The sequence below is a fragment of the Palaemon carinicauda genome, chromosome 1 (genome assembly GCF_036898095.1).
Source record: "Palaemon carinicauda isolate YSFRI2023 chromosome 1, ASM3689809v2, whole genome shotgun sequence".
Classification (NCBI taxonomy): domain Eukaryota; kingdom Metazoa; phylum Arthropoda; class Malacostraca; order Decapoda; family Palaemonidae; genus Palaemon; species Palaemon carinicauda.
The window spans coordinates 295,022,439-295,038,019 of NC_090725.1; the positions used below are offsets into that span (position 1 = coordinate 295,022,439).

At 38.5% G+C, this 15,581-nt stretch overlaps 1 protein-coding gene across 1 annotated transcript in view; it reads right to left on the bottom strand.

Moving 5' to 3' along the window:
• The window catches only part of LOC137639765 (uncharacterized), a 16,427-nt gene extending 2,423 nt beyond the window's left edge, over nt 1-14,004 (bottom strand). The window contains exon 1 of the mRNA XM_068372012.1: nt 13,893-14,004. Within this exon, the coding sequence (XP_068228113.1) occupies nt 13,893-14,004 (112 nt within the window). The remainder of the gene's footprint in view (nt 1-13,892) is intronic.
• Nucleotides 14,005-15,581: the final 1,577 nt, after the last annotated feature.

Sequence of the window (15,581 nt, forward strand, 5' to 3'; positions counted from 1 at the left end):
ATCACATGTTTGAATATAACTTATCTTTATTGAGTTTTTATATTGTGCAGATCATTCAACTACTTAAAACCATAAGTTCTTATAATTTATTTATTTCCTTATTTCCTTTCCTCACTGGGCTATTTTTCCCTGTTGGAGCCCTTGGGCGTATAGCATCTTGCTTTTCCAACTAGGGTTGTAGCTTGACTGGTGATAATAATAATAATGATAATAGATCAGAGACAGACAAACATAAGGTGGAGTACTGTATTAGGTAGTGGTATAAATGGGACCTGAGGCACAATTGCTTTCAGTTCCTTAAATCAAAACTTACCAGTTCTGCCGACAGGAGTTGAAGTCCCCTGAATCCCATTTGAGATGGATTAATTGAAGTTGGAGAGGGCACAATGACCCCCACAGCAACAGGCAAGAATGACGAACGCAATTAATTTTAGCCACATTATTTTCTGAAAAGGAAATCGCCTTTTAATGTGCTGTTGAATGAGAGGCAGGATAGTCGTTATTCTTATTTCTTATTTATCTGTTGAATCCAAGTTGAAAAGGAAAACAAATTTCATACACTGAGACAGTTCCTATTCAACTATATTCATCGCCCTTCAGACAGGAATTTGAGATGCGTATATTCATGTTTTTCCAAGGTTTCATGACTTGGAACCACATGAATCATGCTTTAGAAAATGTCATGTTTTGGACCCTGCAAATGAGGCATAAGAAAATGTCATGTCTTTGAATTATACAAATGAGGCATAAGAAAATGTCAAGTCTTTGAATCATACAAATGAAGCATAAGAAAATGTCAAGTCTTTGAATCATACAAATGAAGCATAAGAAAATGTCAACTCCTTGAATCATACGGATCAGGCATAAGAAAATGTATTGTCTTGGATCCAAATGAATCATGCATAAGAAAATGTCCTGTTTTGGAACCATACGAATCAGGCATAAGAAAATGTCATATCTTGGAACTATACGAATCATGCATAAGAAAGTGTTTTGTCTTGCAACCTTACGAAACAGGTATAAGGAAATAAAACGTCTTGGAGCCGTACGAATCAGGCATTAGAAAGTGTCATGTCTGGGAATCATACGAACCAGACATACGAAAATGTCATTTCTTGGAACCACACAAATCAGGCATAAAATATGTCATGTCTTAGAACTATAGGAGTCATGCATATGAAAATTTCATGTCATGTAACCAAACTAATCATGCTTAAGAAAATGTTATGTCTATAACTGTACGAATCTGGCATAAGAAAATGTCATGTCTCGTAAACATACGAATCATGCATAAGAAAGTGCCATGTTTTGGAACCATATAAATCACATGTAAGTGCACACGTGTGTTGTTTTTTATATGTTTGTTTATGTTTGCGGGCTCACGTTTGTTGTTTAATTTATATCCATAAATTTTTTTAGTTTCATGTAAGTGTATGTAATTTGAATAAATTACATCAAAAGTTATTATACAATACTAGAAAATGCTTACAAGCACTTAAGCCTCTCAATCAGTATTTAGAAGTGAGGTCCAGTGTATAGTTAGAGAAACAATGGGTATTTAATCAAATATATTCATGTCTTATAAGATATTATACTAATTGAGAAAAATATTGACACCTTTTACCCTGTTCCTCCAAAACTTTGAAATCGTATGCCTGGTACTTTAGTACGGAAATCATCCATCTATCTACTATGAAACTTCCCCCAATTTTTGGGGATATTATTATTATCGTTATTATCAAATGCTAAGCTACAACCGTAGTTGGAAAAGCAGGATGCTATAAGCCCAGGGGCTCCAACAGGGAAAATAGCCCAGTGAGGAAAGGAAATAAGGAAAAATAAAATATTTTAAGAACAGTAACAACAATAAAATGAATATTTCCTATATAAACTTTAAAAACTATAACAAAACAAGAGGAAGAGAAACTAGATACAATAGTGTGCCCGAGCGTACCCTCAAGCAAGAGAACTCTAACCCAAAACAGTGGAATACCATGGTACGGAGGCTATGGCACTACCCAAGACTAGAGAACAATGGTTTGATTTTGGAGTGTCCTTTTCCTAGAAGAGCTGCTTACCGTAGCTGAAGAGTCTCTTCTACCCTTACCAAGAGGAAAGTAGCCACTGAAATTAGAGTGCAGTAGTTAACCCCTTGAGAGAAAAAGAATAGTTTGATAATCTCAGTGTTGTCAGGTGTATGAGGACAGAGGAGAATCTGTAAAGAATAGGCCAGAGTATTCGGTGTCTGTGTAGGCAAAAGGAAAGAACCGTAACCAGAGAGAAGGGTCCTATGTAGTACTGTCTGGCCAGTCAAAGTACCCCATAACTCTCCGGCGGTAGTATCTCAACGGCCGGTTGGTGCCCTGGCCAAGCTGCTACCGATATAAAAAGAATAAAAGGGGATTTTTCTTTTCTGTGTTCCTCTTGGCCTGACGAGGGTTTCAGCCGTGTTTGGTTGGTCATGTTCGTTGAAATTGTCATGAATCGAACTCGTAAAATCTTACCAAGAACTGTGTTTATATTTAGGTCTGCTCTCGGAAAGTCATGGATGGTTTTAGACAGAGCTCTTGGTAATGATAGAGTCCCACAGCTCACTAGACATCCGAAAGCCATTATCAAAAAGCCCCTGTCCGGAGAGAAGCTCCGGATAATCTAAAGAAGAAGAAAGCCATTAAGCAGCTCTTCCAGGACACTCCAAAATTAAACCTTTGTTATCCAGTCTTGGATAGTGCCATCGCCTCTGAACCAAGATCTTCCTCTCTCGGATTGTTCTCTTGTTTGAGGGTACACTCGCTCGCACTATTCTATCTTATTTCTTTTACTCTTGTTATTTGAATTTTTTAGTTTATACAGTATGTGAAAGATTTGATTTAACATTGATACTGTTCTTGTAATATTTTGATCGTTTATTACATCTCATGCAGTTTATTTATTTCCTTGTTTCCTTTCCTTAGTGGACTAATTTTCCCTGTTGGAGCCGTAGGGCTTATAGCATCTTGCTTTTCCAATTACGGTTATAGTTTAGCTTGTAAAAACAATAATGATACTACTACTATTACTACTAATAATAATGATAATGATAATAATATGCTGTGTGAAATGTTGAATATCTGGTAATATATACGATAAAATGACTGTGAAGGTCCTTTAGAGAGTAGGGTTCCCCTGCAGTAGGCCTATATAGAACCAGAAAAAACAACCCTTAAAGTAAAGTAAAGTAAGTACCTGTTGTTAAACAATGTTGCACCAATGAAGTCTGTCTCTTCACCGCGGTGTTCGTCGGACGAAGACCTCGCGGTCCAACTACTCGCTCAGGAAGACTTTAAGTGGCAAGTGTGACTCGGTTTTGAACGGATCATGAGTTCTCAACTTAATAACATACTTCCACAGCCCCCTTCCCCCCCTCCCCCTCCCCCCCCCCCGCCTTCACCAAATGTTAATGGCCACGCAAGACCTAATTTTGTGAGGTAATGATATCGTCAAAACGTTTGTATACCTTGGCATTCTTCATCGTATTTTCCAAACACTAATTGAAATAGACGAGATGGAAGTGCGTTTGTACGCTTGGAGAAGCTTTTTTTTTCAATTATTAATATCCTTACCATTATTATTATTATTATTATTATTATTATTACTACTACTACTTCTTGCTAAACTACAACCCTAGTTGGAAAAGCAGGATGCTATAAGCCCAGGGGCTCCAACAGTGAAAATAGCTCAGTGAGGAAAGGGAACAAGGAAAAATAAAATATCCTAAGAGCAACAATATTGAAATGAATATCACTTTATAAACTATAAAACTTTAACAAAACAAGAGGAAAAGATAGAAGATAGAACAGTGTGCCCGAGTTTACCCTCAAGTAAGAGAACTCTAAACCAAGACAGTGGAAGACCATGGTACAGAGGCTATGGCACTACCCAATGGTTTGATTTTGGAGGGTCCTTCTCTTAGAAGAGCTGCTTACCATAGCTAAAGAGTCTCTTCTACCCTTGCCATGAGAAGAGTGGCTACTGAACAATTACAGTGCAGTAAGAAGAATTGTTTGGTAATCTCAGTGTTGTCAGGTGTGTGAGGACAGGGGAGAATATGTAAAGAATAGGCCAGACTATTCGGTGTGTGAGTGCATAGGCAAAGGGAAAATGAACCGTAACCAGAGAGAAGGATCCAATGTAGTACTATTAGGCCAGTCAAAAGACCCCATAACTCTATAGTGGTAGTATCTCAATGGCCCTTTGCGTCAATAGGCGTAGGAGATGATGATGATGATGATGATGTTATCGTGATTTTAATATTCATGCCAAGAAGAACTGACCAGAATAGATGCTTTTACGATTGCATATAACGAGACAGATATTTTGAGGGATGCCAATGAGGATTTATTCTGTTCTGAATTTATTTGCCACGAGTATGAAGTTCAAATCTTTATAACGGGAATTAACGGTAAAATGAAACGTAATTATTTTACTCTCTCTCTCTCTCTCTCTCTCTCTCTCTCTCTCTCTCTCTCTCTCTCTCTCTCTCTCAGAAAGATTACAGACGAGATTTTTATTTGATAGAATGTAATGAAAAGTTCCCTGATGAAAAATATTTATTCAAAGGTTGATAAGCAAAAATGAGATTAGACTCCGTATTTTTCCGTCAACTGTATCTTTTGCAAAGCACTGAAATGTATTGAGGTACACTGTCATACCCTGATCCCTCCCTTTGCTTATTTCTGACATCTATCAGCCTAAGTAATAAAAGATGCATTACGAATCGGAATGTTTCAGACTCAATTTGTCAAGTAGATGATGAGATTGTCTAGGTTTTAGGATTTTGATGCATTTAGGTACCTTCAAAATTTTGTAGATGACTGACACTGATAGCATTTTCATATGAAGAGTTTTTAGGGGTTGTGATGGCATAGTGGGAACGTCTCTGTGTGGTGATCGCCAGACTAGGGTTTGAGTCCCGTTCGAACTTGTTAGTTTCTTATAGGGCCTGCAACCTCACCATCCCTGTGAGCTAAGGATGTGTGGTTTGGGGGAGCCGATAGGTCTACCTGCAGAGTCATCAGCATCCATTGCCTGGCCCTCCCTGGTCCTAGTTTGGGTGGAGATGGGTCATTGTCCTCTTTGCTAGGGCAATACCACAGTCACTTTCCTGTGCAATTCATGAATGGTCTTTAAACCCTTATTGAAAGGTCTAGTTGGTTGACCAGGGCACCAGCCACCCATGGAGATACTACCGCTAGAGTTATGGGGCCCTTTGACTTGCCAGACAGTACTACATTGGATGCTTTTCTTTGGCTACTTTCTTCTTGGTAAGGGTAGTTCCCTTCTAGGAGAAAGGCCCTCCAAATCAAACCACTGTTCTGTAGTCTTTGGTAGTGCCATAGTCTGTACAATGGTCTTCCACAATCTTGGGTTAGAGTTCTCTTTCTTAAGTGTACACTCATGCACACTATTCTATCTAATTTCTCTTCCTCCTGCTGTATTACAGTTTTTATAGTTTATATAGGAGATATTTATTTTAATGTTACTTTTCTTAAAATATTTTATTTTTCCCTGTTTCCTTTCCTCACCGGGCTATTTTCCTTGTTGGATACTCTGGGCTTATAGCATCCTGCTTTTCCAACTATGGTTGTAGCTTAGCAAGTAATAATCCATCCATCCATATACCAAGGCACTTCCCCCAATTTTGGGGGGTAGCCGACACCAACAATGAAACAAAACAAAAAGGGGACCTCTACTCTCTATGTTCCTTCAGCCTAATCAGGGACTTAACCGAGTTCAGCTGGTACTGCTAGGGTGCCACAGCCCAACCTCCCACATTTCCACCACAGATGAAGCTTCATAATGCTGACTCCCCTACTGCTGCTATCTCCGCGGTCATCTAAGGCACCGGAGGAAGCAGAAGGGCCTACTGGAACTGCGTCACAATCGCTCGCCATTCATTCCTATTTCTAGCACGCTCTCTTGCCTCTCTCACATCTATCCTCCTATCACCCAGAGCTTTCTTCACACCATCCATCCACCCAAACCTTGGCCTTCCTCTTGTACTTCTCCCATCAACTCTTGCATTCATCACCTTCTTTAGCAGACAACCACTATCCATTCTCTCAACATGGCCAAACCACCTCAACACATTCATATCCACTCTAGCCGCTAACTCATTTCTTACACCCGTTCTCTCCCTCACCACTTCGTTCCTAACCCTATCTACTCGAGATACACCAGCCATACTCCTTAGACACTTCATCTCAAACACATTCAATTTCTGTCTCTCCATCACTTTCATTCCCCACAACTCCGATCCATACATCACAGTTGGTACAATCACTTTCTCATATAGAACTCTCTTTACATTCATGCCCAACCCTCTATTTTTTACTACTCCCTTAACTGCCCCCAACACTTTGCAACCTTCATTCACTCTCTGACGTACATCTGCTTCCACTCCACCATTTGCTGCAACAATAGACCCCAAGTACTTAAACTGATCCACCTCCTCAAGTAACTCTCCATTCAACATGACATTCAACCTTGCACCACCTTCCCTTCTCGTACATCTCATAACCTTACTCTTACCCACATTAACTCTCAACTTCCTTCTCTCACACACCCTTCCAAATTCTGTCACTAGTCGGTCAAGCTTCTCTTCTGTGTCTGCAACCAGTACAGTATCATCTGCAAACAACAACTGATTTACCTCCCATTCATGGTCATTCTCGTCTACCAGTTTTAATCCTCGTCCAAGCACTCGAGCATTCACCTCTCTCACCACTCCATCAACATACAAGTTAAACAACCACGGCGACATCACACATCCCTGTCTCAGCCCCACTCTCACCGGAAACCAATCACTCACTTCATTTCCTATTCTAACACATGCTTTACTACCTTTGTAAAAACTTTTCACTGCTTGCAACAACCTTCCACCAACTCCATATAACCTCATCACATTCCACATTGCTTCCCTATCAACTCTATCATATGCTTTCTCCAGATCCATAAAAGCAACATACACCTCCTTACCTTTTGCTAAATATTTCTCGCATATCTGCCTAACTGTAAAAATCTGATTCATACAACCCCTACCTCTTCTAAAACCACCCTGTACTCCCAAGATTGCATTCTCTGTTTTATCCTTAATCCTATTAATCAATACTCTACCATACACTTTCCCAACTACACTCAACAAACTAATACCTCTTGAATTACAACACTCATGCACATCTCCCTTACCCTTATATAGTGGTACAATACATGCACAAACCCAATCTACTGGTACCATTGACAACACAAAACACATATTAAACAATCTTACCAACCATTCAAGTACAGTCACACCCCCTTCCTTCAACATCTCAGCTTTCACACCATCCATACCAGATGCTTTTCCTACTCTCGTTTCATCTAGTGCTCTCCTCACTTCATCTATTGTAATCTCTTTCTCATTCTCATCTCCCATCACTGGCACCTCAACACCTGGAACAGCGATTATATCTGCCTCCTTATTATCCTCAACATTCAGCAAACTTTCAAAATATTCCGCCCACCTTTTCCTTGCCTCCTCTCCTTTTAACAACCTTCCATTTCCATCTTTCACTGTCTCTTCAATTCTTGCACCAGCCTTCCTTACTCTCTTCACTTCTTTCCAAAACTTCTTCTTATTCTCTTCATATGACTGACCCAATCCCTGACCCCACCTCAGGTCAGCTGCCCTCTTTGCCTCACGTACCTTGCGCTTTACTTCCTCATTTTTTTCTCTATATTTTTCATACTTCTCTATACTATTACTCTGCAGCCATTCTTCAAAAGCCCTCTTTTTCTCTTCCACTTTTACCTTCACTCCTTCATTCCACCATTCACTGCCCTTCCTCATGCTGCCTCCAACAACCTTCTTGCCACATACATCACTTGCAATCCCAACAAAATTTTCTTTTACTAACTTCCACTCCACCTCTAAATTACCAGTTTCTCTTACTCTCACCTCGTCATATGCCATTTTCAACCTTTCCTGATATTTACTTTTTACCCCCGGTTTTATTAGCTCTTCAATCCTCACTACTTCCCTTTTACATCCACCTACTCTATTCCCCCACTCTTTTGCTACAACTAATTTTCCTTCCACCAAAAAATGATCAGACATACCGTTAGCCATACCCCTAAACACGTGCACGTCTTTCAATCTTCCAAACATTCTTTTAGTTATCAACACATAATCCATTAATGCCCTTTCTACTACTCTTCCATTTGCCACTCTTACCCATGTATACTTATTTTTATCTTTCTTTTTAAAGAAGCTAGCACTTATTACCATCTCTTGTTCAACACACATGTCTACCAGTCTCTCACCAATAATAATAACAATAACAAATTATAAACATCCAATCGCTGCACTTGGACGATCTTATAGCTGGGTTCATCGAAGCATGTTACGAGAAATATAATATGGACTTCCGGAGAGAAAATGCCAAAACTCGAACATTTATATGTAGTTTTTCGGTTCTCGTAACCAACAAGAAAAGAACAGATTAATGAAAGAATAACGATGGACTATTTAGCTATTGATAAACTATATTCACTAAGCCAATTAGCAAAACATTTTCTTCAAACTACCTTCCATAAAACAGGTAATTAACTTGGTGCTGATTCCACCAGTTTTCACATGAATAAGTATAATCTTCTTTATCGAGATAATTGTCATTTTAACCTGAGAAAATTATCTGTAGAGTCTTAAGAAATGTATGGTTTTGTCAAAAGTTTAGTATGATTCGTGAAATAAGGATATGGTTAGGGCTGCGCAATAGTATTATTAGAGTGCCATATTAGTATCTTTGTACAAGGGCAGAAATTACTGCAAAGTCCTGCAACCCTGTATTGTAGATTGAGCTTCTCATTCCACAATCCCAAGATAATCATTGCCTATGGATAGGAAGTTTGGACGCGTGAACTACAACAGATAACCTTTGGGTTATTCATCATCATCATCATCATCTCCTCCTACGCCTATTGACGCAAAGGGCCTCGGTTAGATTTTCGCCAGTCGTCTCTATCTTGAGTTTTTAATTCAATACTTCTCCATTCATCATCTCCCACTTCGTGCTTCATAGTCCTCAGCCATGTAGGCCTGGGTCTTCCAATTCTTCTAGTGCCTTGTATGCCTTGTGGAGGCCCGTTAAATGTTTGGTGAACTAATCTCCCCTTGGGGAGTGCGAAGAGCATGCCCAAACCATATCCATCTAAAAATCATCTTACTTATTCTTGTGCGGTTTCCTCTGCTTAAACTAATGTAATAACGCGCAAGTTGTTTGTGTATTTACGGCTACTTAATTTTTTATAACTGTCATCAGTAACGGGTCGTTAATATAATATCTCTCTTCAGTATCGGACATTAACTGTCACAGCCGAAGCGTTCCGTCTTTCTTTCTGTAGCCTCTTGAGATGCTTGCTTTGCTTATAAGCTTGACTGTCTTGTGCTCAACATATTATTATTATTATTATTATTATTATTATTATTATTATTATTATTATTATTAATTGCTAAGCTACAACCCTAGTGGGAAAAGCTGGATGCTGTAAACCCAGGGGCTCCAACAAGGAAATAGCCCAGTGAGGAAAGGAAACAAGGAAAAATTAAATATTTTAAGAACAGTAACATTAAAATAAATATCTTCTCTATAAACTGTAAAAATACTTAAACAAAACAAGAGGAAGAGAAATAAGATAGAATTGTGTGTCCGAGTGTACCCTCAAGTGCGTTAGAGTTGAACAGAAGGTATGAAATGGTCTCTAGCTTTTATATTTGTTAATGATAGCTATGTTCATATTTTCAGAATACCCCTTTTGCAGGAGACAGCAAAGGTTGCCCGTTGGTAACGTCCCTGCCTGGTGATTGCTAGACTAGGGTTCAAGTCCCACTCCAACTCGTTAGTTCATTTAATCGTTGCAACCTCACTTTCTTTGTGAGTTAAGGCTGGAGGTATTGGGAGAGCCTATAGGTCTATCTGCTGAATAATCAGCAGCCATTGCCTGGTCCTCCTTGGTCCTAGCTTGGGTGGAGAGGGGGCTTGGGTGCTGATCGTATGTCTATATGGTCATTCTCTAGGGCGTTGTCCTGCTTGATAGGGCAGTGTCACTGTCCCTTGCCTCTGCCATTCATGAGTGGTCTTTATGTCTGTATATCCGTCAGGAGTCCCAATACCTTTTTAACCCCATCTAGAGTGAACGCTTTGAATGTCGCACTCTCTTATTTAATTTCAAATCATCTGAGATTGAATAATACACTTTCAGTAACTAATGGACTGGAGGCAACAGGCTCCATTCTGTCAGTGATTCTAAAGTGTTTGGGTCATTACTTTCATCAACGAAGTTGTGAGGCGATTATGTTTTCGCCCCTTTTTGTCTGTTTGTTCGTTTGTGAACAACTTCCTGGCCACAATTCTACTCGCAAGGTAGTGAAACTTTTAGGGATTAATTGTTATATTGAGACGTGGGAAGGGATTAAATTTTGGAAGTCCTAGATCAAGAGTCAAGGTCGAGCAAAAGGTCAGCCGAATTAACCCTAACCTGCACCCCAAGTTCGCACATGGTTATTGAACAGACTTCAGATACGCCTACGGTCTAAATTGATTCTGGGAAAGCCAAGCTAGTTTCTAGAAATAAGCTGCCGTGGCAGAGGTCTGCACTCGGTGTTTTTTCTAGTTCCAATTGTATTTCGACGTTCTCTCCTTTTCAATCCTTTTACCTTTATGTATATTACACTGTCAGTTTACTTCAACATCTTCCCTTTCCCCCAAATATGTGTTTGTATTCAAACTCGACTTCCATGATAGATTGTTGTCTCGAGAAAATTCTCAGAGAATCCAGCTTTTGTTTCCAACGGCACCTCTCTTATCTTCCAGACCCTGCTCTCATCCTCACTTCACCTATTTCATAATTCACATCTTGTCACATGCACCATCATTACTCCGAAATATTCATGCGAATTAACCACTCGCACTCTTCAACTCCAATTCATTGTTCCATTTTCAGAATGTCGTATTACTAAGTTGCTGACATACGTTTTTAGTCATTTTTTTACTCGTGTCTTAATTTTCTCTTCTTCCTTTTCACAGTACAGTTTCCTCGTCTGCCTAGAATTCTTTTTTCAAGTTTTTATTACTCCCTGTCTTGACTCTATTATTATTATTATTATTACTTGCTAAGCTACAACCCTAGTTGGAAAAGCAGGATGCTATAAGCCCAGGGGCTCCAACAGGGAAAATAGCTCAGTGAGGAAAGGAAACAAAGAAAAATAAAATATTTTAAGAAGAACAAGATTAAAATAAATAACTATCAATATTTCTCTTATTTACTCGCTCATAGCAGCAACCACTTTTGCATTCTTAATTTGAGTGGATCCTTTAACTGCTGGAGTTTCCCTCCAGTTATACGAAGGCCTCGAATGGCCTCCCAGGTGCCAGTGCTTAGCTGTATGGCCAAAATTCTTAAACCCATCTCTCACTATCTTCTTGTCTACCTTACATACCCAGCTCATGCCTGTTCAAAATTCCATCCTGTTAGTAATACTAGGCAGGCAGTTAATTCTAATAGCCAGGACTTCTCCATCATGTGGTCAATACTACACGTATTCGAGAAGTTTTATATATATATATATATATATATATATATATATATATATATATATATATATATATATATATATATATATAATTTCAAATCATCTGAGACTGAATAATACACTTTCCAGTAACTAATGGACTGGAGACAACAGGCTCCATTTTGTCAGTGATGCTAAAGTGTTTGGGTCATTACTTTCATCAGCGAAGTTGTGAGGCGATTATGTTTTCGCCCCTGTTTGTCTGTTTGTTCGTTTGTGAACAACTTCCTGGCCACAATTCTACTCGCAAGGTAGTGAAACCTTTAGGGATTAATTGTTATATCGAGACGTGGGAAGGGATTAAATTTTGGAAGTCCTAGGTCAAGAGTCAAGGTCGAGCAAAAGGTCAGCCGAATTAACCCTAACCTTCACCCCAAGTTCGCACATGGTTATTGAACAGACTTCAGAAACGCCTACGGTCTAAATTGATTCGGGGAAAGCCAAGATAGTATCTAGAAATAAGCTGCCGTGGCGGAGGTCTGCACTCAGTATTTTTTATGTAGTTTTATCTGTATTTCATCGTTCTCTCATTTTTCAATCCTTTTCACCTCATAAATACTATACTGACAGTTTACTTCAACATGTACCCTTTCCCCCAAATATGTGTTTATATTCAACCTCGACTTCCAGGATAGATAGTTGTCTCGAGAAAATTCTCAGAGAATCCAGCTTTTGTTTCCAACGGCACCTCTCTTATCTTCCAGACCCTGCCATCATCCTCACTTCACCTATTTCATAATTCCCATCTTGTCACATCCACCATCATTACTCCGAAATATTCATGCGAATTAACCACTCGCACTCTTCAACTCCAATTCATTGTTCCATTTTCAGAATGTCGTATTACTAAGTTGCTGACATACGCTTTTAGTCATCTCTTTACTCATGTCTTAATTTTCTCTTCTTTATTTTCACAGTACAGTTTCCTCCTCCCTAGAATTCTTTTTTTTTAAGTTTTTGTTACTCCCTGTCTTGGCTCTTTTATTATTATTATTATTATTATTATTATTATTATTATTATTATTATTATTATTATTATTATTGAGTTAAAAGTAATGGCTGCATCGGCGGAGTTTATTTTCTTATCCAATTTTTCTATTTTCCGGATAATTCTCTTCTCTAGAGCGCTGCAATCAGCCAGCAGACATGAAAAATTCATCAGTCAGGTGAATGACAAAATCGGGAAGACTTTTCAAGTATATTCTCACAAAATACAAGTAAAACTTTTGCTACAAAATAGTAAAAACTACGACGCGTTTCGAGGATAAGTCCTTCCTCTTTTTCAAGTCTGCTGGCTGATTGCAGCGCTCTAGAGAAGAGAATTATCCGGAAAATAGAAAAATTGGATAAGAAAATAAAATCTGCCGATGCAGCCATTACTTTTAACTCAACCTGCCTAAAAGAGGGTCTCCTACTACGATATTATTATTATTATTATTATTATTATTATTATTATTATTATTATTATTACTTGCTAAGCTACAACCCTAGTTGGAAAAGCCGGATGCTATAAGCCCAGGGGCTCCAACAGGGAAAATAGCTCAGTGAGGAAAGGAAACAAAGAAAAATAAAATATTTTAAGAAGAACAACAAGATTAAAATAAATAACTATCAATATTTCTCTTATTTAATCGCTCATAGCAGCAACCACTTTTGCATTCTTAATTTGTGTGCATCCTGCATCTACATGGATTTCCCTACAAAGGCCTCGAATGGCCTCCCAGGTGCCAGTGCTTAGCTGTATGGCCAAAATTCTTAAGCCCATCTCTCACTATCTTCTTGTCTACCTTACATACCCAGCCCATGCCTGTTCAGCCCAGCCCATGCCATGCAGGCAGTTAATTCTAATAGCCAGGACTTCTCCATCATGTGGCTCAATACTACACAGTATTCTAGAAGTTTTATTCCAGCTGTGACCAAGTTGTGGAATGACCTTCTTAATCGGGTAGTTGAATCGGTTGAACTTCAAAAGTTCAAAGTTGCAGCAAATGTTTTCTATGTTGAACAGGCTGACATAAGTCTTTTTATAGTTTATATATGACATATCTGTTTTAACGTTGTTACAGTTTTTAGAATGATTTATTGTTAGTTTTGTTCTCATCATTTATTTATTTCCTTATTTCCTTTCCTCACTGGGCTATTTTCCCCTTTGGAGCGGGGCTCATAGCATCTTGCTTTTCCAACCAGGGTTGTAGCTTGGCTAATAATGATGATAATAATAATAATAATAATAATAATAACAAACCTCCAGTTTCATAATCACAATTCTCACAGCATTCGTTCCTCCATATTAGAAGTGTCCCTACTGACTTCGTGACCCCAACTGTGATATTTTCTCGCCCTTCATAGACTACCATTTTGGTGTCCTTACTGTAGTTGATTTCTTATTCTCAATCGATCCTGTTAATTCTATTTATTCATTGGCATTTCTGAGTCAGTACTGTTAGAATTACACTGTGCTTTCTCACAAACTAATATCTCTATATCTATATATCTATCTATCTATCTATCTGTCTAGATCGATAGATAGATGTGTGTGTAGGTACGTAATTAACTTTAATGTGTCATGCACGATAAATAACTACAGAACCTGTAGGAGTTGGTATTATTATTATTATTATTATTATTATAATTTGTTTTTTTTCTTTTTTTGTTAATTACAGTCTATAGTGACACGTGAATTTTTGTGTGGGCTTTTCGGGTTACATCCTTAGGAATCCATCACTTTCCTCTCTATATTTGCTGTTTCAAGTATTACGCTCTTCTGCACAAGTCCTGGGGCTACATCGGCTCCCTGTCTTCTCAAAATTCCTTTTCAGTGACTTAGGTATAGTCCCTAGTGCTCCTATGATTATTGGTACTACTGCTTATTATTATTATTATTTTTATTATTATTATTATTATTAGATAACTACAACCCAGGTTGGAAAAGCAGAAGGGTACAGGCCTTAGGGCTCCAACAGGGAAAATAGCCCAGTGAGGAAAGGAAACAAATAAACAGTACTATAGTCCATTTCTTTTAGCGAGGCAGATTTGCACCGACTCGCATGGGTGCCCTTTTAGCTCGGAAAAGTTTCCTGATCGCTGATTGGTTGGACAAGATAATTCTAACCAATCAGCGATCAGGAAACTTTTCCGAGCTAAAAGGGCACCGCTGAGAGTCGGTGCAAATCTGCCTCGCTAAAAGAAATGGACTATAGAGTGACACTCTGTAGAGAGCATGCCTTCGCCATGCCAAGCAGTCTTATTTTGTACGTAATTCCACTGCCTATGTACTTGTACTTCGACGTATTTTCTTCAAAATCTGTTGGGTTTGTCCTTGGGCCATAACCCACATGTCCACAAGTTTCGTTAAAAAAAAATTCAGTAGTTTTTGCTTAACCCTTTTACCCCCAAAGGACGTACTGGTACGTTTCACAAAACTCATCCCTTTACCCCCATGGACGTACCGGTACGTCTTTGCAAAAAACTGCTATTTATATTTTTTTTTTTTTTTTGCATATTTTTGATAATTTTTTGAGAAACCTTAGGCATTTTCCAAGAGAATGAGACCAACATGACCTCTCTATGACGAAAATTAAGGCTGTTAGAACAATTTAAAGAAAAATATATACTGCAAAATGTGCTTGAAAAAAAAAATAACCCCCGGGGGTGAAGGGTTGGAAAGTTCCAAATAGGTAAAAGGGGGTAAAAGGGTTAATGTTCACAAGGAAAAAAAAAATAAACTAACAAATATTTGCCATTAACTCCTACCGATTATTTTCAAAGTACTCTGTATTTTGATGAACTTTATCCAAAATGTTACTGATTTATCCTTGGGTCATACCCAACATGACTACCAAGTTGGTCAAAATTGGTTTTGTATTTTTTGTGTAAAGTTGCTCACAAACAAATACAAAACTAGCAAACAGACAAGTGTGAATACATACCCTTC